Below are 26,369 nucleotides of genomic sequence, written 5' to 3' on the forward strand. Positions count from 1 at the left end.
TGTTCATTCCTAATCAGTCATATGAACGCACTGGGGGATGGGTGGGGCCTTGACAGGATCTTCCTATACAGCTTAGGCTGTCTTCCAACTTACTAATCCAGGCTAGCCTAGAAGTTGTAGTCCTCCTAGCTCAGTCTCCCAATTGCCAGAGGTTTAGGTGTGTGCCACTATACTGAGCTTTCATTTAGATAGTCTGATTAGAGAACAAATTGATAACTTTAATAATTCATTAATTTTTTTTATTAAGAAACACTAATAGGGGGGCTGGAGAGATGGCTCAGTGGTTAAGAGCACTGACTGCTCTTCCAGAGGTCCTGAGTTCAAATCCCAGCAACCACATGGTGGCTCACAGCCATCTGTAATGGGACCCAATGCCTTCTAGTGTGTCTGAAGACAGCTACAGTGTGCTCACATTTGAAATAAATAAATCTTAAAGAAAGAGAGAGAGAGACATTAATAGGCCAGGCAGTGCTTTAATGCCAGCCCTCAGGAGGCAGAGGGAGGTAGATTTCTGTGAGTTCAAGGCCAGCCTGATCTACAGAATGAATTCTAAGACAGCCAGGGCTAAATAGAGAAGCCCTGCCTCAAAAAACTAAAAAAAAAAAAAAAGGAAAAACCCCAATAATGCAATAGCTCTTATAGTTGGATAAAGGATGTTCTCTGTTTACTCATCAATATTACTCAATACAAAATAGTATTATTAGATAAATACTTACATTTGCATGTACTATATATTTACTTCAAAAAAAAAAAAATAAGAGGGAAGTCTCAAGTTGGGAGGAGCTAGCATTTGGGAGTTTTCTCCCAATGCTGTATTGAGTTATACTGGCTATGGTCACAAAAACCACAAATGCTTCCAAAAGAAATAATCAATGTTTACAGGAAAAGTGGTAATCCACCCAGTAGAAAACTATCACTGTCCTATTGTATATGCTTAAAATTTTGCAAAATAAAAATATGAAAATGATATCTTAATGACATCACAGTGTCTAGGAGCTGGTCAGATGTAACAGGAGTTCCAAGTTCTGTTGCTAGAGACTGCAAGTTACAGGAAGACAAGTATGTTAGTGTAAATAATGTTATTATTTTATGAGATGGTTAGAGAACATTTTTTGAATAGTTTCTAACGTGCCATTAGGAGAAACAGCTTTCTGGTGTTGAAAATTTAACTTGCCTGAGGAGTAGAAAATTTTCAGAAAGCACCCGGACCTGGAAGCCAGATCATGTGAGGAGCCTGAGTGGGGCAAGAAGATGGGAGTGAAGGAACCCATTTCCTTCTGAGTGCTGGTCAGTAGAGCATGGGAGAGGGGTGCTAGTCAGTAGAGTGCGTGCGTGCGGGTGCGTGCGCGTGCGGGTGCGTGCGTGTGTGTGCGCGCGTTTGTGTGTGCGTGCGCGCATGTGTGTGTGTATGTGCGTGCGCTTGTGTGTGCGTGCGCGTGCGTGTGTGTGCGTGCGCGTGTGTGTGCGCGTGTGTGTGCGTGCGCGTGTGTGTGCGCGTGTGTGTGCGTGCGTGCGCGCGTGTGTGTATGTGTGTGCGCGTGTGTGTGTGCGTGCGCGTGTGTGTGTGTGTGCGCGCGCGCGCGTGTGTGTATGTGTGTGCGTGTGTGTGCGCGCGTGTGTGTGTGTGTGTGCGTGGGGGTGCTTGGTCTGCTCACATCTGTCCTTTCCCGTAATCTGAAAGTTTGAGAACAATCTGTTTTGCTCCAGTGACTTCAGGTTATTTCTTAAGGCAGCGAGCGCCCCTACAGCTCTGTTCACCTAGAGGCAAATTTAACACTAACTGGAAGTTTCTCTAGTTACACGCAGCTATACTCCAAATGCATTGACATTTCAAAACGTTCCCCATCCTCTGCCCACTCAAAACCGTATCTTCTTAAAAGTTATGAAGGGTTGGGTTGTAGCTCTGCGTGGAAGGGGACACTTGGCCTTGCCAGCTCCAGGCCGGCTCTTTAGCACTGCCAAAGTGAACGGATGGATGGATGAATGAATGAATGAATGAATGAATGAATGTCTGGGGACTTCTGTTGTCATAGTAATACCATTCAGCATCTTAGGGGAATTTGGGGTACACAGATACAGGTGTCTATTACAACCTGAAGATTTACACTCAAGAGTTACACTCTTAGGCTGGAGAGATGGCTCAGAGATTAAGAGCACTGACTGCTCTTCCAGAGGTGCTGAGTTCAGATCCCAGTAACCACATGGGATCTCATATATAATTAATAAATCTTAAGAAAAAAAGTTACACACTTAAGTACATGTAAATAGGATTTTAGAAGAAATAACTAGTAACACATGTTTAGCTCTAATTTATAACACATAAACTTAATTATTTAGGGAAATATCTGCTGATGACTGTAATTTACTTTTCATGTATAATAATAATGTGGGTTGACAAGTTCAGAGGGAAATTAATAGATGCCATAAGTCAAGAAGAATTACCAGTTGATAGATTAGATGGAATGCACAATAAAATCCCTTCCGCTTTGCCTGTGTGTAGTTTTTCTTTTGTTGGCTCTGAGACCGGGTCAGTGTAGTGCATACTGGCCTGCCGCCTTCAGCTCCTGACGCAGTGCTGGGGTGACGCGCACAGCTGAGCCACTTTCAAGTTTTCATTAAACTAGAAAAATGACATCACCTTAGATGAGCAGGAAAAACAAAGCCCACAGAAGCTCGTAGGCTGTCTTTTGCTTATAAAGGCTCTGGAACATTCTATATTTAATGCAAATTCCTGGTTTTGTGACAAGTCTTATTAGCTTATCTTCTTTGGCTTTCTGTTTATCTGCTGACTGTTAATGTTCGTGTTTGCCTGAATTAGGCCCTGGGCAGTATAGTGATATTCTATTTATACTCCATGGAGCCTCAATGGCTTAACCCAGTGGCCAGTACCACTGACTCACTTAGTTCTATGGGGAACATTGGTTCTGCAACTTTGAATGAAGCTAATTAAACTTTTATTTTGAATTAAATTTATTTTTATTTGGGGCTGGAGAGAGAGATGGCTCAGTGGTTAAGAGCACACACGCTGTTCTTGCAGAAGACTGAGTTCAGTTCTAAGCATGTAATTGGATGCTTCAGTTTCAGCAGACCCAATGCTCTCTTCTGATCTCTACCAGCAGCCACAGCATGTTTTTCGTTTGTGTTTATATGTATATGCCTGACTGTCTGCATTGCACCACCTGATTCCCTGTTCACTAACCAAGCGTCCCTCTGATTCCCATAATGCTATCAGAAAAAGACGTGGTATTCCTTGAGTGTTTCTGGTCTTTGTGTGGTGGTTTCTCAGGTGACTAAGGACGGCTCTGTGACTGACGGCTATGTTAACTCCAGAGGTCTAGCTCCCTAGGATGAACAGTACTGGTATCCTTTTCATGTGTAAAAGAGATTAATGCCAAGTTTAAAATGCCAAGTTGACTCCACTTGAATCTCCATGAGTCTTTATAGCTCTGTTCTGCCAGACACCCCTCAGCACAGGACCCATCCCGGCTTGTCTTTGTATTTTCCCCACATTTTTTATATTGTTTTAAAAAGCTACAGAGTGAAAATAGGTAGGTAGATATATAGGTATATAGATATGTTGGTATATAGATAGGTGGATGTCCCCGCCAGCAGGGACCCAGTTATTCAGGGTCCCGAAGGGGCGCTACCCTTGGGCCTAAATGGGGGGCGAGAGAAGAAGGAGACCAAGCAAGATTCTGTTGTCAAGGTCTCGTTTATTGGGATGAACGTTACAGCTTTTAGGGCTTTCAGGTAGGGGGAGTGACCTTTGTGAAACACAGAGGAGGGGGAGATGAGGGTATAGGCAGTGATAGCTGGAGGCAAAGAGGTCAGGCGATGAGGTCAGGTGGTGGAGACACTGGGTGTTGACTGAGGAGATAACTGGTATCTGCTCGAGCTGAGGCATCCCTTGAATGTTATCTTCCTGTGCCGTAAATTCATGGGAGAGGTTTTGTCCAGCAATCTTAAGACTTAAGGCAGTCATCTTAGGGGTGAGTCTCTTGTGGCCAAACAGCCCAGAGTCACCTAGCCACTTTGAACCATGCAGTCAAAAAGCGGCTAGGACCAAATCCAATATGGCTCCGTGCAGGTGGATATGTAAATGATAGTTGGATGATGTGTGTATGCATGTTTCCTTAAAAACCTGTAGCAAATATAATGTACATATAGAACAGATACTTTTATTCTGAAAAACTGTGACATTTAATTTATGACATCTGGATGATGACAAAAGGCATGTCAGGTTACAATCTGTTCTAAGTTAGAAGACTGAAGTGTGACTGACTGACTGTCTCAACTCATCTCATGAATTGGTTGTATTTTGTCCAATATCAGCACTTTCACTGGCATTCTCTCTCTCTCTCTCTCTCTCTCTCTCTCGCTCTGTGTGTGTGTCTATGTGTCTATCCATCACGTATCTACCCATCTGCTCCTCTATTCCTCAATATCTATTCATCTGTCATCTGTATCCATCTCTCTGTCTATCCATCTGTCTCTAATATCTCTATCCATGAGATATTATGAGAAGGACGTAAGTGGAGAGATCTTTCTACACTATACACACACACACACACACACGCACACATACACACATACACACACATACACACACATACACACACATACACACATACACACACATACACACACATACACACACATACACACATACACACACATACACACACATACACGCATACACACATACACATACACACACATACACACACGCATACACACATACACATACACACACATACAGACACATACACACATATACACACATACACACACACATACACACACATACACACACATATACACACATACAAACATACACACACACACACAGTGTGCTACTTAGCACTTCTGATGTGAACTAGTGAACTAGCCGGCCTTAAAGTCTCTTGTAGAACAAAGTAGAGGACAGACCAACTGACAAACTAGGCAGAGACATAATATTGGAAATCAATGAGGGTCGGACTAGTAGAACTAGTTGCCGGGATTTAGTAGATGCTCTGATAAATGCCAAACCAATACTTCAATAATTCATTATTATATAATAAACACTAATAAAGTAAGAGATTATAGCCCTTTTAAAATTGTATGAAGTAGGATATTTTGTTACCCATGAATATTGCTCAATACATGATATTTAACACTGAATAAACTCATTTTATATAGGTACTTTTGTTCAGATTTCAAAAATATGTTATAGATTAGACTTAAATAAATACTATTTGTTATGATTTCTATAGCAGGTAAGTTATTATGTTAAGCATACTTCTGATTGTTTTATAATAAAGCAGTATCAGAAAATACTGTAGATGTGTGGAGGTCTAACATACCTCTGAAAATGAAAAATGGTTTAATTCATCATTAGGCACAGCACCTAAGTCTTCCACCTCTAGCTTCTTCCTCATTGCTACTCCTTGAATTTTGCTCTTGATCAAAAGCCTGAGAAGTGATTGAATTAGGACAAGAAAATAAAACTGAAGTGGTAACTGGGGGCTGGACATGGAGCTCAGAGGAGAGCTTGCTCAGCACAGTGTGTGGGCTGACCAGCCTTGTGGTGGGGCTGGGGAGTGCCTAGGTATTTATTTGGTGGTGCAGTTTCTGCACTTGGTGATCTACCACTGTGTTGTCTCCTTGAGCTGGTCTCTACTGTGGCCTCCCACCTCACTGTAGTTGTCGCAAACATTATTGTTGTGTGTGCATGAGGTGTATGTGGGGGCCTAAGTGGAGGTCGAGAGCAGCTTAGCAGAGTTTGTTTCCTTCCTCTACCTGGATTCTGAGGGTCAAAGTCGGGTGACCAGGCTCGTCAGGCAAGTGCCTTTACCGATAGGTCCATCTTGTTTGCCCAACATCTGTGTGTTTATTTCACACAAACATCCCCACCTCATTTACGTCACAAAACTTACATTTTTTTTTTGTTCAAAATTGCTACAGATACATGACTTAACACTTCAAGCAGGTATTAAAACGAAAGGTTTGGTTACACCAAGAAAGGAAAATAGGGAGGTGTCTTTGGTATTTCAGGAAGAGTCTTGTTTTTGCTTGACAGTGGGTCTCAGCTTTGATAAGGAATAGGGGTACATTCTCAGGGGTGGGAAGCCTGTCTGAGGGTCCATGGGAAGCCACTGGCTGCCCGGCCGATCAGTGGGCAGGTTGCCGTGTTGGGTGTGTCCCATCTCCTGCTCACCCTGACCTTTGACCCTGACCTCTCCATATCTGCCGGTGGATGTGTTGTGGGAGTCTCTGACAGTGTGCTTTTATATTTTACCTTATGCTGTTTCATGATATCTGTCCCCTTACAGTTCTTACATTTGAATTGTAAATTGAGATGTAGACTAGTTCAAGCTGTGCTCCACAACTAGCCATACCGCCATTCTTCTGTTTGCCAACCCTCTTAAAAATTTTGGGGGGGGGGGACTTTTTGTTTGTTTTCAGACAGATCTCAGTGTGTGGCCTCAATGTGTGACTCTCTCACTTTGTAGACAGTCTGGCCTTGAACTCACAGAGATCCACCTGCTTCTGCTTCTGCAGTGTGGAGATCGGGGAGTGGTGGGTCTTAAAGGTATTCACTGCTACACCAGCTGTTCTTGCTTTATGAGTGTGTTAGCCAGGGTTCTCTGGACCAGTGGTCCTCAACCTTTCTAATGCTGAGACCTGTTAATAAACTTCCTCACGTCATGATGGTGACTCCCAGCCATAAAACTATTTCATTGATACTTCATAACTGTACGTTTACTACTGTCCTGAATGCAAATATCTGATATATGCCCCACCGTGTCAGTGTGTGTGTGTGTGTATATATATATGTATATATGTATGTATGTATGTGTGTGTATATATGTGTATATATATATATGTATGTGTGTATGTATGTGTGTGTATATATGTGTATATATATATGTATGTGTGTATATATATATACATATACATACATATATATATATACATATATATATATAAAGACTTGTTAGGTTGCCTTCCATAATATGGTCTAGGCAGTCGAGCAATAGTTGTTTCACACTGGAGAGGCCAAGAAGCCTGGCCAGTGAGGAGGCTAAAGTCTCAGCAGCCCCAACCTGGTGGTGAGCAGCTGGAGTGTTCTCGGAGAGCCATTCATCTTTAGTCTGTTCCAGAAGCCTGGAAGAGTTGCTTCTACTATGCTGTAGCAGTGACAGGATAGATGAATTTGCCAGCAAGGCGAACAAGCAAAAAGCAAACTGTCCATCTTCCCAGGCCTTTAATCTGAGCTGCCATTGGAAAGTGCCACCCGCATTTAGGGACGGTCTTCCTACATCAAATAATCAGATTGAGAAAGGCCCACACAGAAGAGTCCAGGTTTGCCTTTTAGTTGGTTTCAGATGTTGTCTCGCTGAGCCATCTCTAGCCCCCTGTGAACACCTGACCTTTCTGTGTCTGTCTTGGGGGCTGGCTACCAGGACTGCTCCCTGATATCCTGGGTCTGTAGGGTAGCACCCAAGGGCTGTGTTGCTCTTGGGCAGCATGAGTCATCTCGCAAAAGCCCTATGATACTCGAATAAATTTGGGAACCTGAGGGGCAGTGCTAACCCTGCCTCTCAAGTGGCCACCCTGCTTGGATTGGGTGTGGCCCACCACGAACATCTTTTAGTGCCAGGGAGTTTTCATCTCTCTCTGTATGCCCAGCCCTAAGCCTTCTGCCTTCTTTGTTCTGGGAGTGATAAATCACTGTTGTTTGAAGGCAAAATGCAAATTCTTTGCTCTGTGAAGCCAGGTTTCTTGTTGGCCGAGTGTGTCCACATGGCCGGCAGAGGGCGCGCTTGCACCGGTGGCGAAGGACCTTCTTGAACCGGTATAGATTATGTCAAGTCCACCCGAAATACCAAGTTTCCAAGTCAGTTCTTGGAGATTTTTACTTTTTAAATTGGAAAACTTTTGACATTCACTAGTGATCCTCCTCATCCCACAAAGTAAACTGGGGTTTCTGAAGCTGGTCCTTTAAGCTAGAAAGGATATGGCTGTAGAAAATAAACTGCTCTCTCAAGTGGGCTTCAGGCATGTGCTAACTGTTGGGGGAGGTTGCTAGCGAGAGAAGAAAGGCAACTATATTCCCACCGCTAATTTGCTATATATGTGCATTTAAATAGACATACCTAGGGCCTGTGTCCCAGCACCAGTACTGAAATAGAGTTTTGTGTGTGAATTTCATACTTTTGAATGTATAATTTTCAGGCTCTTCTAGACCATCAGTTCTCATATTTCCTAATGCTGTGACTTTTAATACAGTTCCTCATGTTATGGTGACCCGACCTAACATTACTTTCATTGCTACATTACTGTGACTTTGCCACTGTTATGAGTTATAAAGTAAATATTATTGGAGATAGAGGGGTTGCAACCCACAGGTTGAGAGCTTCTGTTTAGACAAACAGCACAGCCCAATATATGGTTTCAAGGCATTCAAACTACCTGGGCTACAGTTGTGAATTGTCTTAAACACTGCACCTTCATCTCCTTCCTATCTATATATAGAGCAGGTTAATGATTACCTTTTGCATTGGATTAATTTTTTTTTTTTTTTGGTTCTTTTTTTCGGAGCTGGGGACCGAACCCAGGGCCTTGCGCTTCCTAGGTAAGCGCTCTACCACTGAGCTAAATCCCCAGCCCCGCATTGGATTAATTTAAAGGTGAAATGAGTTCATCTTTGCAAAGCTGTGTTGTATGACAAGACATCCTGGGGAAATGCAACACAAGTCTCATTTCAGAGGGTACTTATGAATGCCACCCAAGTACAACTTGGTGAACCACTGAGTTTATTAGTGTTATTTACAGGAATCTGGGTGAGGGGTGGAAGGAGCAGAAGTGACAGATTATCACTAAAGCCCACTACAGCATGGGTGACAGCTCCCGAAGGCTGGGAACCTGGAGCAGGCCACTCAGCAGGCTGGAGACTGTCCTTTCCAGATGATTCAGTTGGTCAAAACCTGTTCTAGGCTGCTAGCATGGTCTCTACTTCTTTCAGACAGCTGGGCTTGAGAGTGACTCTAAGCCAGTGGTTCTCATCCAATCAAGACCCCTTTGGGGTTACAGACCATCAGGAAAACACAGACATTTACATTACAATTCATAACAGCACAAAATTACAGTTATGAACAATTTTATGGTGGGGGTCACCACAAAACAGGGAATTGTAGGAGTGAAGAATCATTAGGAAAACTGAAAAAGACTGCTTTGAGCAGTCTTTATTGTTTGTTCTTGGGAGGGAGGGGCTTAGGAAATTAGTCAGATTCAGGGACTTCCTGAAGTTATTTGAGTTGTTGTTTGTCTTAAGGAGCTTTCCTGCAGGTTGGAGTGTTTGAATCTTGGAGGAAACTGGACATACAACAGGCTATCATGGCAGTTACATCATCATCATCATCATCATCATCATCATCATCATCATTGGTTACAAGAATAAAATACACAACTTTGGAAAGACACTTTAATGAATATGGGCATCATTCAAAGGATTCTTTTGAGAAGGTTGGGAACAGGCTTTGAATACGTGGTGTAGGGAGTGCTTTAGTCAGCTATGGCAAAGGGGAGAGGCTTACACATCCTAGGACTAGGACCACAGAGTCTGGAGCTCAGCCCTAAGTCTCTCTTAGGCAGATTGAAGTAGCTCAGAGATGAGCCTCGGAGGCCATGATTTGGTTGGTGTTAGAGGCCCTACTTGGGAAGAAACACAGCAAAAACAAAAACCAACCCCCAAAACCTCAGCCCTTAAAGAAATGCTAATGTCAAGATCGAGTTACTTGCCTTTCAGTCTGAATGGGGAGCTAGAAAGAGCCAGTTAGAGAGGAAAGGGGTTGGGGGGAAACACCCTGGCTTCATGGGGGCAGGACAGAGAGGGTTGCTAGAGTAAATGAATTCTTAAGGCAGCAAGAGCAGGGAGGTGAGGACAGTGGTAAACCTGCCAGGGAGAAAAGGCCCCAGACCCTGAACTGACATTTCCTGGAATGTCCAGGAATCCGACTGAGGGCCATGTTAAAATCTTGTTAGGATTCTGATTTCCTGGGGCCAGAATTGTGCCTTGACAGCAAACTCTGAGGAGGCTGCGGGTTCTTCAACTCCTGTTGCTTCTCCCTGAGATCAGAGAGAACTGGACAGCAGAGGTGGTTACCAAAGGTTCAGCCATGGAGCAAATGCATGGGAAGGCCTTGAAGCTCAGATTCAAGACTGCCTTTTCAAGGTCCCAAGTAGTAAATGGTGTTACAGGAGTCTCCAAGTGAGAACCCCAATTCCGGGAATCCCAAAAGATCAGGCATGGCCACACAACCCAAAATGCCATCTAAGAGAGTGTTGATAGTGAATTCTAATAAATGTGACCATGTTGAGAGGGCGAATACATGAAGAAGTTCAGTGACCCCTAATTAGGACATCCATTGGCATGGTGTAGCAACGTCATCTCAAGCTGCACAGGTGCCCAGAGGAACTTTAGGTGTGTCCTGATAGCAAGTGGCTCACTGGAGGGCGCAAGGTGGTTCCCATAAGATGCCCGCTGCTGCCCGCTCCTGCCCGCAGGCTGATAATAGGGTGATCTGTCCTCTGTGAGACTGCACTACTCCAGTAATCCAAGTTGACCACAGGACGGAAGACCCTAAGGCGCCCTCTCAGGGCTGGAACAGAACATTGCAAAACATTGTACGAGGTCTTTACTTTTGTGCAACCAGCCTTGAGGAAGGATGACCTAGGACAGACAGCCCAGCTTTCAGAAGTGCTAGAAGCACAGACCAGTGATCACTATGTTGCAGGCACTTAGGCAGGGGATTGACTCTAGATAAGACATTTAAAAAAAAAAAAAAGGAAGGCAACTGTTTCACGATTTCAGTCTTGTGGGGTCTTGTGAAGAGTCAGCCCTTTCTAGCAAAAGCAGTTTGTAAGTGGATTAGAGGGAGTGGGGCGAGAAGAGGAAGGGATTTTAGATTTATTGACTTCCTCTGCCACCTCTCTGGAGCTGAAATGAAAAAGAGCTGCTTTCTTTGGAGAGGGGACCCAGATCTCCACTAGTCAGGGAGATCTGGTGGGGCAGAGAACAATAGCAAGAAAATTTCCAAGGGTCAAATGTGTTGGCTGGCATCTGTGATCCCGGCATTGGAGGAGAGGGAGGAGCTGAGGCTGGAGAATCAAGAGTTTGAGGCCAGCCTGGGCTACACAGTGAGTTCCAAGTCAGCCTGAGCAACTTGTAAGACCTTGTCTCAAAAAGAGAAGCGGGGAAGAAAGCCCTTCAAGGACTTTTCTCTCAGAAGGAAGGAATGGAAGAGGGAAGAAGTCCCTCACTGGCCTGAGTATTTGCTAAAATTCCATACATGTATCTTTTCACATGCTGCCTAGAGGCAACCCTGGGAGATCTGAAACTTTCAGGGCTACCCCAATCCAGCTCTTGCCAACCCAAATGGCTGCTACAGCAACATGGGCTTCGAGTCATCACCCTAACTGTAGAACAGCTTCCAAGGGTAAATGAGGGCAGGCCAGCACGGCCACAGAGGGCTGGGTGAGGGAGCTGCAGAAGGCTGACACTCGGGCAGGGCAGCCCGCCATCCTGTACTGAGCCGGACACTGATGTCTCAGCCTTTAGCCTGTTCAAGTGCAGGCGATGGCTGTTTTAAAGTCTATTATTTCACACGCATTTAGTCTTACGTTTTGGTCGTTTGTTTTTTTAATCAGCAGAAGTTTGTAATTTCAGCTTTTAGTTATTCCTCCTAAGTGCTGAATACAGATGACCTGAAAGAGCCTTCGGAGTCTTCTGAAATGTGAGGAGGCCTTTTATTTATCTGTGTGATAAGTTAAGTGTTCCAAGACTACTGCCGAATGCGGTAGAAATGCACTCCTCAGGAGGAGAGGAGGGCACAGCAAACAGCAGAGAGAGCTTTTCCTCTCAGATGGTGTGGGATGCATTTCTGCAATTCTGTTTACTGAAGGAGCAGGGGAAACGTTTCTCGGTGGAGCAACAGACTCTATGGAGTGTTCACATGTGTCTTCTACCTCTTTCCTCACAAGACTCAGGATTGAGGCCCAATCTGGAAGATTTCCTTAGCTCCTCTTAGGCCCCAACCAGTTTACTAAAGAGTTCTGTTAGTTGCCACCTCAAAACGAATGCATTTGAAAACTTAACTAACCTTCCTCTCACGCTGGCTCAACCCCTCTTTTTCTTTCTTCCTGTTCTAGAAGCTGCTCCTCCATGCTCCCCTTACCTCAGCAGCACCTTCTTCCTCTGCTGTGGTCAGAGACGGCTTTCAAAATCTGGTTATACATCCCTGTCGTCTTCCTTCACGCATAAAATAAAACCCACGGATAGTAATGAGATGGCAAGGCCAGAGACGCGGCTGTGGCTGCCCGGTGGCCGGAAAAGCCCCTGTAATCTTTTAGGCCATCCAGTCCAGTAAAACCGGATCCTTTGCTTGGACCCAGAAAAGAATTTCAGTGTAAGCCCAGTTTGAAGTGAGCTGAGGTTTACGGAGACTTTTTTCAAGTCTCTCCTTTTATTCTATTTGTATGTGTGCTTTGCCTGATGGGCCTGAGCACCACGTGCACGCAGGAACCCAAAGTTAAGACTCCAGATTCCTGGAGCTGGAGTTGCAAGAGGGTCATGCTCGATCACGGGGCTGGGAAGCAAACCTAGGTCCTCTGTAAGGACATCGATTGCTCTTAACTGCTAAGTCATCTCTCCAGACCCCTTAAAAATATTTTAATATAGATTTTTAGCATGGGGACTAGGAGAAGAAAGAAAGAAGTCCTGGGAAGAAAGTCAGAGCATAGATGTGGGCTTCTCTGGGACACAGGCTTTTTTTTTTTTTTTCTCCAGATCTGGGGATGGAACCCAGCCAGGACCTTGCACTTGCTATGCACGCGCTCTACCACTGAGCTAAATCCCCAACCCCGGGACACAGGCTTTTTAAAGATTTATTTATTAAATACAACTCCACTGTAACTGTTTTCAGACACACCAGAAGAGGGCATCAGATCCCATCCAAGATGGTTGTGAGCCACCATGTGGTTGCTGGGAATTGAACTCAGGACCTCTGGAAGAACAGTCAGGGCTCTTAACCACTGAGCCATCTCTCCAGCCTGGGATACAGGTTTATAAAGGATTTGGGTGAGTACTGAGGCTATGGTCTTCGGTGAGTTGTTAGGAACCTAAAACCTAGAGTGCCTGATAGAGTTACAGGAGACAGCAGCACTCTAGGTCACAGGGATGCACAAGGCGGTCACATCTCCACTGCAAGCAGCCTTGGGCATACGAGATGGCTCAGCAGGTAAGGGCACTTGCCACACAAACCTGAGTCCATTCCTAGAACCTGTGTGAAGCTCAAAGAGAAAACCGACACACACACACACACACACACACACACACACACACACACACACACGCACACACGCACACAGGCGCACACACATGCACAGTCTCAAAATCCCAAGAAGAGTCCTGGGGAAGGAGTGGGGTCCCACTCGAGGTTGTATGTATTTAGGTATTAAGCCTGGTTCATTGCTATTTTAATATAAAATGCCTACATAAGATGGAGATATTAGCTCTATGCCAGCAACTTTCACAAGTGATAGTTGTGTGGAATTCTTTGATTTTAAATCTATTACTACTCTGACTACTTGACAGTTTTTCCATGCAATATTTAAATCATGTTTTTCCCTCTCCGTGTTGCTCTGGATCCTCCTCACCTCTCTACCCCCACTGACCTTTATACTGTTTTTAATCTCTTTAAAAAAATTAATCAAACACACACATATAATTTTCTGCAAAAATTCAAAAGCAGAAATCAAGATGAACAAGCAAAAGAACAGTAAGAATAAAAGAAAAAAAAAAAGGTCCCCAAAGCAATATGAAACAAAAGGTCTACAAAAATACCATTGTGTTCATTTTGTGCTGGCCATCGCCTGCAATCTGGTTAAGATACCCAGTGAGACTCCTTTGTCAGTGAGGTCAGTTGTAGATAGCATCTTGCTTAGAAGTGGGAGCTCACATCTACTTCCAGCTCAGGGCTAGGACCCCTTTGGACTTGAACCTGTGTAGGCCTTTTTCGAGCTGCCTCTGAGTTCATATGTGTATGAATGAAAACCTTCTCTTGTGTCAGGAAGACGTCCATTATCTGTGGCTCTTACAGTCTTTCCACCTCCTCTTTTGCATAGATGCCTGATTCTTGAGGGGAGGGCTTTGAAAATAGGCCCTTACTCTCTCCACATTGCCTGCTGTGGGTCTCTGTGTTAGCTGTTATCTATTGCAAGGAGAAGCTTCTCTGATGATGGCTGACTGAGGCACTGATCTGTGGATATGTCTGAGTGTCATTAGGAGTTGATCTACTGGGGCTGGGGACATGGCTCAGTGGTTAAGAGCACTGTCTGCTCTTCCAGAGGTCCTGAGTTCAAATCCCAACAACCACATGGTGGCTCCCAAACATCCCTATTGAGATCCAATGCCCTCTTCTGGCCTGCAGGCATACATGCAGGCAGAAGGCTGTATGATGTATACATAATAAATAAATATTTTTTTTAAAAAAAGGAGTTAATGGGTTGGGGATTTAACTCAGTGGTAGAGCGCTTGCCTGGCAAGCGCAAGGCCCTGGGTTCAGTCCCCAGCTCCGAAAAAAAGAAAAGAAATAAAAAAAAAAAAAGGAGTTAATCTACTGCCACATTCCTTTAGTGAGAATAGTATTGGGTTTTCCTCTAGGCACATCCGTGAGCTTTCTATTCCCAGTTCTTGGCCACTCGAGCAGTGTCAGGTATGTATGTGCTGTCTCCTGAAGTGGGCCTTAAAATTCAAACAGACTGGCTGGTCATTCCAACGTTTGTGTCACTCGTACACCAGTATATCTTGCAGGCTGATCACTGGGAGATACTGAAGCTTATCTCCCTGCCCCTAGCAGGGTGCAGAGTATCTTCCAGTGCAGTGAACACTAGTCAGTAGGCATTAGCCCTGTTGCTCCGGGTTTCATGACATATGTAGGCGTTGTCTTCAGCAGCAGGGCCTTACCAGCAGGTTGTGGAGAGCAACCGTAGTCTTGGCAATAGTGTGTGATGTTTGCGGTTTCTTGATGGCTCCTTTGGCCAGCAGCTCAACAAGACGGAACGGAGGTTTTACTTAGTAAAATGTCTAACTGGGGCATTGTCTCCCATATTTTTCGGTGACTCCATTCAGATTCTTTCCGTGTATGTGTATGTCTTAGGAAACTTCTACAATAGTTGGACTTGAAACGGCCCTTAATATTAGTTCTTCTCCCTCCTTCAGCCTTCTCATCCATCCCCCTCTATTTAATCCTCCTTTCTTGTTTTTACAACAATATTACTCTCCTTCTAGTACTGGGAGAGCCTCTCTCTGCAGTAGTCCCTTACTGACACCCAACGTGTGTTTATTTGGGTTGTAATACACATATCTAAGGTTTACTCTCCATATGAAAAAATGTGCAATGTTTGTCTTCCTGGGTCTGGGTTACCTTGCTCGATTTTCTCCCATTCCTTCCACTTACCTACAAATTTCATAATTCCATTTTTCTTGGCAGGTTTTTTTTAAAAATCTTATTTATTTAATGAGTATGAGTACACTGTCACTGTCTTCAGACATACCAGAAGAGGGCATTAGATCCCATTACAGATGGTTGTGAGCCACCATGTGGTTGCTAGGAATTGAACTCAGGACCTCAGGAAGAGCAGTCAGTGCTCTTAACCACTGAGCTATCTCTCCAGCCAATTCCATTTTTCTTAGCTGATGGGCACTATTCAATATTGTATAAGTACACCAGATTCTCGCTAGCTGCTTCTCGGTTGGACATCTAGGCTATTTCCAATTTCTGGCTATCATGAGTAGAACAGCAATGACTCTGGATTAACAAGTATCTCTATGGTTTGATGAAGAGTCATTTGGGCATATGCTCGAGAGTGGTATAGCTAGGGCTTGAGGTATATACTGATTATCAGCTTCCTGAAGAATCACCACACCGATTTCCATAGTGGCTGTACAAGTTTATACTCCCACTAGCAATGAGCGCTGCTCCCTTAACCCCACACCCAAATGTGTTATCATATGTTTTAGTGACCTTTGGGTGCTCTGACAGCTTTAAGATGAAATATCAAAGTAGTTTTAATTTGCATTTCCCTGATGACATTGAAATTTTTTAAAGTGTTTCTCAGACACATGTGTTTTTATCTTTTTGATAACTATGTTTAGTTCTGTACTCCATTTTAAAATTGGGTTGTTTGTTTTCTTGATGTTAACTCTTTAAAGTTCTTTATATATTTTAGATACTAACCCTCTGTAAGATGTGTAATTGGTAAAGACCTTTTCCAATTCTGTAGGTTGCCATTTTATTTTTGCTTCAATGTCCTTTGCCATACAGAAGATTTTCAGTTTCATGAGGTCTTAAGAGAGACCCCTGTGAGAGCCCCCAACGGGTCCACAACCCACAGGTTGAGAACTGGTGTTAAACATGCAGCCATCCGGGTTGATCAGAGAGGTGCAGATACTGTCTTTTATCCAGCTTTTCCTCTCCCCCCCCCCCTTCTCCTTTTCTATTTTGTCAAAAATCAGGTGTCCTTAGATGTGTTGACTAAAGAAAAGGGTTGGTCTTCAATTTCATTGATTAAAGTATCTGTTTTTATGCAAATATCATGCTATCATTATCACTCTGGCTCTGTAGCACAGCGTGGACTCTGGGACAGCAATGACTCCATCAGTTCTTTATTACTCAGGATTGTTTCAGTTATCCTGAGTTTTTTGTGTTTCCATAAGAAGAATTGTGCCGAATCTCTAGACTGCTTTTGGCAGCGTGGCCATTTTTACTGTATCAATCCTACTGATCCATGAGCATGAGAGATCTTCGCACCTTCTGGTGTCTTCTTCAATGTCTTAAATTATGTAGGTCTTTCACTTGCTTGGTTAGAGTTATCCCATGATTTTTTTTTTTTGAAGCTATTGTGACAAAGGTGTTGTTTCCTGATTTTTTTATCAATATGCTTGCAGTTTATATGAGAAGGCTATTTAATGACTTGTGTGAATTAGCTTTGTGTCCTGCTACTCTGATGCAAAGGTATCAGCTTAAAGTTTGCTCAGGAAAAAAGAAAACAGAAAACAAAAAAGTTTCCTGGTGGAGTTATAAGGGTCTTTTACTATGTATAAAATCCCGTCACCTGAAAATAAAGATACTTTGACTTTTCCCTTTCCTATTAGTACCCCCTTGATCTCCTTCAGTGTCTCATTGCTCCAGCTAAGACTTTAAGTACTATATTGAATAAATAGGAAAAGAGTGGGCAGGCTTGTCTTGTTCTTGATTTTAGTAGAAATGCTTTGACTCTCTTCAGGACTTTTATTATGAAGGGTGTTGGGTTTTGTCACAGGCCTTTCCTCCATCTGAGATGAACATGTGTTGTTACTGTTTTTCTGTTTATATGGTAGATTATGTTTACTGATTTGTATATGTTCAACCATCCCTGAATCTCCGGGATCAAATCTAGTTGATCATAGTAAATAATTGTTACGTTCTTGGATTTGGTTTGCAAGGATCTTGCTGACAATTTTTGCGTCTATGTGTTCATAAGGGATATTGGTCTATAAATTTCTTTTTGTTGTTGTTGGGTTGTGGTGTGGCTTAAGTATCAATAATTGGGCAGTTTCAGCTATGTGGCTCTGGCTTTAGAGAGAGAAATAGAAGGGACCACTGGGACAATTGATGCTGGTTAGCTGGAGCTAAGAAAAAGCTGTGATTAAGAAGAGACCAGCATCATCACTGAGGTGAAATGTTCTGGGAGGTGTTTTCTGAGAGCACAAAGAGGCTGTGTTCCAGAGATAGCTAAGGTTGTACCTTGTGCTGCAGCTGGACTTGGTAATGTTTTAAGAGTCACCCAGGTGGTACTGGTTTTGAAGGCATGGAGGGGTCATGAAGATCAGCCGAGGCTCAACACTGTGAGAGGCCATGGAAGGCCATTGGTGAAGCTACAACCTCAGTTGTAGTTGATGGCCCAGGACTGAAGGGTTCATGAAGATCAGCCGAGGCTCGACACTGTGAGAGGTCAGGGAAGGCCGTTGGTGAAGGTGCAGCCTCAGTTGTAGTTGATGGCCCAGGACTGAGCATCATGCAAAGAAGTGGAGTTTAGGCTTGACACCATGAAGAGAGTCTATGAGAGGCTATTATTAGGAGGTGTGACCTTGTTGGAATTGGTGTGTCACTATGGGCGTTGGGAGACCCTCACCCTAGTGCCTGGAAGTCAGTACTCTGCTAGCAGCCTTCAGATCTAAGATGTAGAACTCTCAGCTTCTCTTATACACCATGCCTGCCTGGATGCTGCCATGTTCTTGCCTTGATGATAATGGACCGAACCTCTTAACTTTTAAGCTAGCCCCAATGAAATGTTATCTTTTATAAGAAAAAAGGTATTGATAATTGTAGCTGCAAGAAAAAAAGGAAGTTGGAGACGTTTCTTCAGTTGCTATTTTGCAGAATAATTTTCGGAGTATCAGTGTTTAATTCTTCTGGGAAGGTCTAATAGAATTCTGCTCTGACTGCGTCTGGCCCTACCTTGTTTTTTATTTTTTTGCTTTCACTCTGCTCGGGAGACTTCATTGCTGCTTCAGTCTCGGTCAGGGTAAGGTCTCTTTACACGTGTGTTTCTTTCAGAGTTTCTAATTTGGAGTACAGCTGGAGAGAGGCTTCCCATAGACTCCAGAGGATGCCCTTTCAATTCTCACGTTTGCATAATTTCCTGTTTTTCTGAATTGCTTCACTTTGGAGAATTCGTTGTGGGCTCTCTTTCCGGTTGCTAAGTATGAACTCCTCCTCATTATTAATCCATAAGCCTCTTTATTCACCAGATGCTTAATAAGGGCCTGCTTTTTGCCCCGTGGTCTTTGAAACACAGGCGTACTGTTACTGTGCAGAGATAATACAGTGAAGATTAAAATTGGCCCATGGTGTGTCAGGTAAATGGCACTGCCACTTGGAAAATTTCCTCCAAAGTAAATGAAGCAGGAATGGGGAACTGGCAGCTTCAATGGTAGGTGGGGAACACGAGTGAAAAGGCAGCGTCCAGTGGAAGGTTGGGCCACAGATGGAGACTGTCTCTGTAGACCTGGGCGCTTCTTTTGGAAGCATTTCTTCCTTAAAAGAGGTTTCCAAAACCAGACCTGAGTGCTACAGCTACAGAAAGCCTGTTTCTCCTTCCAAATTTAAGATGAAAACCACGAATATTCTGAAGATTGCTTCCATATTGAAACTGACTGATTTCTTAACAGGAATTTGGGGGGAAGGTGTTCATGTATCCCAAAGAGTCACAGAGGTCTCATTTAGGTCAGAGGCAGAGAAACATCTGTGAAGTTTGTGTCCCCAAAGGTGGGATCCTTCTGGCTAACTGGAAGACTGTGTTGTGTGGCAGGGTGGCTTGCCCTGCTTTGCAGTCGCCACTGTTTAGAGACTGGGTCCCAACCGGAACTCACCATCCATTATGACTGAATGAAGAAGAATGGTGGACATAAGCCGCAGTGCTAGCCCCACCCAGAGGAAGTTAGGGCTTTGCACACACAGGAAGCTGTTAGGACAGTCCGTCACTCCTGAGATACCTAGAGGAGCTGGAGGGAGGACAAGCAACAAGCAGATGGGGTGGTCAAGTCCTGTCCGTGTTGTAGTTGTCACTAGTACATGTTGTAGCTAGTTGTTAAGTGTGGCTAAGAACCAAGAACTTCCTCTTTGAAAAATACCAGGAACGGAAGAATCTTTTTTCTCCTCCTGTTTCCTCCTTGTAACTTGGTTACAGACTTTTCTGTGGGGCTTAAGTTTTTCTGAGGAGATAAACATAGCTGGTAGGTGCCAAGATGATGGGCAACCCCACGGCTAGGCTGAGACCCCAGCATGAGGGTACAGGAAGGCCTTTTCTTGTGAGCCGGACCACTGAGATTCATATGTTCTCACTTATTTTTGTTACTTTCCAGTCTAGTGAACCTCAAACTTACAATAATTTGAGGATAGTTGGCATTATTTAAAGATATCTATTTCGGGGTTGGGGATTTAGCTCAGTGGTAGAGCGCTTGCCTAGGAAGCGCAAGGCCCTGGGTTCGGTCCCCAGCTCCAAAAAAAAGATCCAAAAAAAAAAAAAAAAAAGATATCTATTTCCAGGTCCCCACTGCAGGCCTCTGGGGAATTCTGTTTATTTAAAAGTGTCAAGAATACCCCTCTAGGACTCTTCAAGGTTACAGGGGATATTCCCTTGGGGTGCGTGCGTGCGTGCGCGTGCGTGTGTGCGCGTGCGTGTGTGCTTATTGTCTGGATAGTCTTCTGGGATTGGTGCAAAATGGAGGACTCCCTTCACTAGCCGGGCTTCCCCTTTTCTGACCTTAACTCCCACATGCCTCTACCTGCAGACTGTCACAGAACCGTAGATTACAAGTTCAACTTCCTTTCTCCAGCTAGGAACCTGTTCAGCTAGCACCTGAGATTCCTGGGATGCCTCCCTATGCTAATGCGGTAACTCAGAACCTAGAGCCCTCAGCCAGTGACATTTACCCACCCTTGATATTCTTACCCCTACCCCCAACACTACATAATCCTTGGATGACCCCAGGTAAAGGTGATCTGTCTCCCTGAGGCTGGTGTCATTTCCGTATGTACTCCCAGGGCTTCTGACCCCACCCCATCCTCTCTTCCCCATTTGTGCTCACTGACAGGTGTCGGTCAGCTGAAGGTCCCTGTGTATATGGCAGAGACTGGTGTGGGGCATCTTTCTTGACCACTCTCCATCTTATGAACTGTTGACATGGAACTCTACTTCAAAGGGACAAGAGAGCTTATTCTGAAGCTACAGATGAGTGACCCTGGCCGGGGAACACAGGTTATCCCAGACTCCATATTTCTGGGATCACTGGGATTATTAAGGAAAGGATAGTGTTCTCAGCCGGGTTATGGTGGGTGGTCCTATTTCCAAATGTCCCTTACAGTCACCTGGGGACATTCTTCCAAGTGAAGCCTTGGAGCTGACCTTTGCTGTAAACACTATGACATCTGTCACCTTGCCATCTCTCTCCTGCCATTCTCCCAGGGAGAGCTTTCATACTCTCTGTATCTTGTCCTTAATCCTCCTCTGCCCTTCACAGTGGAATAAAGACTGGCCTGTGTGACTGAGTAGGTCAGCCGGCTTCCCAAGTTTCCCCCACAGTGATCTTCTACCCAACAGCATCAACTTTGTGCAAAGTGAACATGTCGTATTAACGTGTCACTGCCACATCCCTACTTCTGGGCTCAGTTCCAGACATGGATTTTTTTTCAAAAATCATCATTAACATACCTGGGAAGATTCTATAGTCATTTTCAAAGCTCAATTTCCTTCTCTTTTTGAATTTTGAAATTTTAACTAAAAGGGGGTAGATCTGTGTACGTGCATATTCCTGGGGTGCTTCACTGTATAGACGTCAGGGTAGGTATACTAGTCTCCTTAAGCATTTGTGATAGTCTCCATCCTTTTGAGGCTTACAGAGCATCATTGTTTCCTGTGCTCATGGACTGTGGGACAGGATTCAGCTTGTTCTTTTCAGAACTTGTTAGGACTAGCCCAGCCCTGGGCATTCTGGTTTTCCCCAGTTTATGCTGCTTTTCCCTGCTGCTTCTCCCAGGCTCTAAGACTATCCCCTCTTCTATGCGTGCTGTCAGACACTGTGCCCACCCAGCAGCAGCTCATTATGACTTTCAAGCCTTTGCCCATTACTGCATTTTAAAAGGCTACATCAATGCTTTACTTGATATTTGCTTTTCAGTGAGAAAGAACTGCCTTTCCTCATAATTATTAGTCATTTATATTTTTATAGACTTTTGTGTGATTGTTCAGGGGATCGATCCATCCAGGGTTTTGAAATCGATGGGAAAGCACTCTATCACTGAGCCACAGCCTCATTCAGTCTTTATTTTGGTTTTTTGGTTTTTGTTTTGAGACAGGACTTCTCTGGGTAGCTTTGACTGTCTTGGAACTCACTATGTAGAGCAGGCTGGCATAATGGATGGCCTCAGCCTCCAAACTCTGGGATTAAGGCCTGTTGCCAGCATATTATGCCCAAAGTTTTGTTTGGGTCTGGGACAAAGCTTTCATTTGCACTGACATTTTTGGTGCTGTAGAAAAGAACCTGTCTGTTACAAGGTACTTGATTATTGTACATAGAGTACCGTCAAAGCCTAGGTGTAGATATCTGTTCATCAGATGCAGTTAGGTGAGTCCAGTAGAGAAGCAGTTTGGGTGTCCCTCTAAAAGGCTCCTTAGATAAGATGCTAAAGAATGTAAATTCCTGACTATTTTAAGACAATTGCTTGAGAGAGGTCTTGGTTTTCTAAGACCAGAGGCTAAGTCAACTGGGTGGCCTTGAGCTATACTACCATAAAGGCGACACGGTTTGGCTCCTACCCTCTTGTCTTGGAACCTCCCCATCATGACGGTGCCTTGGTTCAGTCTGCCAAGGGTGTAAGGGAGGAGCTAGAGGTTAGAGACTTCTTTTATATCAAATGGACCAAAGATAGAGCTCCCGGTCCCCCGCCTTTTTTTTTTTTTAAGCTAGGAAGATCCTTTCTAGAAGGAGCTTCAGAAGTTTCTAAGGAGCTGGCAGTGTAGTTGTAGGATCAAACTTGTAAATAGATATTTTATGTATAGTTTAGAAAACGAAGCTACCTCACTGAGCTAGTAGGTTTTTACCCCAGTTTATGCCTCCCGTCTTTATTGGTATACATATTAAATAATTTAACCAGTTACACGTGTTTTTGGAATGTGATGCTACCCTCCGGAGGTGCGTCTTGTTTTCCCACCTTGTAGAAAAACCTGTTCCCTTGATTCGGCTCTTGATTCCACTGTAGGTGCTCTCGTGAGGACTGAATTAGAAATCACGGGGATTGTTCTTAGAAATGGTGTAGCTGGGACCACACGCAATGGGGAGGAGGAGATTTTCATTGACTCGGAAAGGGGCTTTCCCCAAAGGCTGCTCTCAAAGGCTGACCTTCTCAAGGCGGTAGTGGACGTGCTCCTCCAGCACTCACCCGGCATTTACCTCGGGCTTTCAAATTTGGATAGGAACCATCTTTTTCATTCTCTGTAACCACGGGTCTCCGCCAAGGAGGAGGATATCAGGAAAGTCAGGGCAGCTGCTACGGGCAAGATATTTTAAAACCAGTTAAAAGTTTTTGCCTCCGAGGGGAACCGCAGTGGTGCCTTTCTGCACAGCTGGGTCAGTGGTGTTCGACCTAGCGATCGCCCGGTCCTCTGGGTCCTGAGATTCAGGCAAAGTGATATGAAGGGTTGGGCTATGTTTTGTTTTTGTTGTTCCTGAAAAAATGCAAAGAACAACAACAAAGATTACAACAACCTAAACCCATCCCGTCGCCTTAGCTTCCCCAGGAGCACTTCCCAGGGGTTGGGCGACCTGGGCAGTGCGCAGGCGCGAGGCGGCGGGGCGCAGAGGGCGTGGTCGCCGTGTCCATTTCGCACCGGCGCAGCCGGACCGCAGTTGGTGGAGGTGAGCTCTGGGTAGGGGCCGAGGGCCGGGAGTCGCTGGCCCTGCGCCAGTGGCCAGGGACACACGCGTGGGCGGTGGCGAGCGGCGTGGTGTGGCGGCAGCGGTCCCGGTGTCGCCGCCCGGAAGGTCCGCGCTCCGCTGTGGAGGCGCTCTAGCCAGGAGAGGGCCAAGAATGCAGATTTGTGTGTGTAACACTCTTTCTCTTTTCTCTACAGCGTTCTCCAGTTTTACAGTCAAACCGTGGGGAAAAAAAACCCGGCTTTCTCCAGAGAAAGAGTAAGCGTGCCAAAAGCACATGCTTGCTGGGAACAAAGGTAAACGGTAATATTTTCTGGTATTTATGAAGGGGAAAAATACCCGATTTTATAAGTCCTAGGACCATTCCAGATGGAACTACAAAGAATAAATGTCTTCACCCACCTCTTTCAGTAATAGGTGGCCTTTGTTCTTTCCATATTTCAAAATTCAGAAGCCTTGCTTGCCTTTCATTTCTTTGGTAATTACTATATATATTTATTAAAATTGTGCATTAAAGGAACAAAAGGGATCCAGCAGCATTTTTCCTGTGTGGTTTGTCTTAGTTGTCCAGCTATTGGGGCTCTAGATGAGGGCTTGAGTTTCCCTCTGCAGCTCTCTAGACGTTTGCATGAGGAGCTCTTTTAAAACAAAATGTCAGTATATAGGCATTCTTTGTGCTAGGGTTCAATGGGGCTATTATGCCTTTTTCATTGATTTTTTTTTTTTCTTTAAAAGCTTTTGGTGAGGAAAGAACCCAGTTTTGAGCTATGCTAGCATATTCTACCCCGGAACTACGCCTCTGCCCTGCTTAAGGCTAAGCCTCGGTTTCACACAGCCTAGGATCACCTGAAAGCAATCTGAACTGAGTACTCACTCTTCATGCTGGTCTGTGGACTTGTCTTAGTTTACACAGGAGAGGAGCACACTGTGGGCAGCTCTGTCCCTAGGCTGATGAATGTGGGCTGTTATGGGCCATGGGCAGCCAGCAGTCCACATTCTTATGGTGTCTGCTGCACTTTCTGATTGTGAGTGGGCTCCATGTTGGAAGGCTTTGTTGTGGGGAAATAGGAAGCAGTTTTGTCTTGAGTTCCTGCCCTGACTTTCCTCAGTGATGGGTTGTAACCTTTGTCAGTTGATTCTGGTCAGTGTTTTACCATGTGTACAGAAAGTGACAGGTCCAGGCCCGAAAGACCCATGTCTTCAGGCTTCTTTTCTCCCTAGTAGAACTAACACCGAACTGTTCTTTTCCTCCGTGCACTCATTCTTGGGTTCTGGAAGTCGATCACACTGGGCAGGTGCTTTCCTGTGAGCTGCAACCTCAGCCCTGCTCTCACCCACCCCAGGTCATGCTTCTGTGCCCTGGTTGTATTTAATTTCAAGTAATAGTGACAATCACTTTATAAAAGATAAAGCCGATACTTGTGAAAACCATAGTTTTAAAAGAGATGTTTAGCAGTCTGCGGAGTAAACTTGCGTTTAGTAAAGGTGCTGAGTTACTCCCCACCACTTTGTTCCGGGGGTCTAAGCCGGTGTCTTCAACGTTCTGAGTGCACCTCCACCATTTGATATATCCTCAACTCTCAGCACTCAAAGGTCTCCTAGTTAGACCAGGCTGGCCTTGAACTGACATACCTGCCTGCTCTTGCATTCAGAGTGCTGGGTTTGGATTAAGGTGTCTGCCGCTTTGCCTGGGTTAGAATACTGAATTTTTGACTTGCTTTCTAGATAGTTTTGGATCCTATAACTTTGAAAACTCCAGGTCTGCGCTTGGGTGGTAGAAGGGCAAGGTGGGTTGGGCTCCACGATTTTACTTGGGAAGTGAGGAAGTCATTGGTTTTAGGCCCAGAACTTAAGTTTTATTCCTACCCCTTTGTTCTCAAGATGTATAGATGTATACTACTAGTAACTGATTTAAATGGTTTTCCATTGTACGTCAACCCCAGTGGCCATGTGTTCGAGGCTCTTCCCCGCTTTTTCTTCTATCTATTAATTTGAGTGTATCTGGTTTTATGTGGAGGTCTTTGATCCACTTGGACTTGAGCTTTGTACAGGGGGAAAAGAATGGATCAATTTGCATTCTTCTACATGTAACACGGTCCTGCTCACTCTTTGCTAGGATGAGGAACTGCATGGAGAAGTGGGTGTGTACATGTGCACACACACATACGCCATTTTTACTTACCTTAAAGATAGGGTAGCTATGTAGACCAAGTTCAGATATCAGTCTTCCTCCCAAGTGCTGGGATTAAAGACATGTGCTACCATACACTGTTTAGAAGACACTTGACAATCTGAAAAAGATTGGCTCAGGAGGTAAAGATGCTTGCTACCACTGTTGACAGGACCTGAGTTACACTGACAGGACCAACATTGTTGAAGGAGAGAAAAGAACCAACTCCCATAAATTGCTCTCTTACCTTTGCATGTGTGCACGCGTGTGTGCATACACACACACACACACACACGACTATTTAAAGATGGGCTTTTATTCCTTGACCAAGTATGGCCTCTAAGGGAATTATCTAAGGAAATGATCAGAGATTAGGAGGTTTTAATTAAAGCTTTTTTTTCTGTAAGACTTTACTTACACAGTACCATTCTAAAAAAATCAAAACTACAGATAAGTAATAAGAGTACATGCCCAAGATGGGATGTCAAGTGTCTGAAGAATAGGAACTTATATAGGAAAAGGTCATTTGTAAGAGTACACTGTCGCTGTCTTCAGACACACCAGAAGAGGGCATCGGATCCCATTACAGATGGTTGTGAGCCACCATGTGGTTGCTGGGAATTGAACTCAGGACCTCTGGAAGAGCAGTCAGTGCTCCTAACCGCTGAGCCATCTCTC

The 26,369-nt window shown here is 44.4% G+C and overlaps 1 protein-coding gene across 5 annotated transcripts in view; it reads left to right on the forward strand.

Annotated features, from left to right (window-relative positions):
- Positions 1-26,369, forward strand: part of Trim13 (tripartite motif-containing 13) — a 39,133-nt gene that overhangs the window by 6,827 nt on the left and 5,937 nt on the right. The window contains exons 1-2 of one of the 5 annotated variants that reach the window (XM_063274483.1): positions 1,035-1,287; positions 23,719-23,817. Coding sequence is in view for 1 of the 5 variants with exons in the window: in XM_063274481.1 (XP_063130551.1) it covers positions 23,719-23,817 (99 nt within the window). In the remaining 4 variants the exon portion in view is untranslated. Of the gene's footprint in view, positions 1-1,034; positions 1,288-23,482; positions 23,630-23,718; positions 23,825-26,369 lie in introns of those variants that run through there. The other 4 variants (NM_001012210.1, XM_063274482.1, XM_063274481.1 and 1 more) reach the window with 4 other exon arrangements.

This window comes from Rattus norvegicus, chromosome 15 (genome assembly GCF_036323735.1).
Source record: "Rattus norvegicus strain BN/NHsdMcwi chromosome 15, GRCr8, whole genome shotgun sequence".
NCBI lineage: Eukaryota > Metazoa > Chordata > Mammalia > Rodentia > Muridae > Rattus > Rattus norvegicus.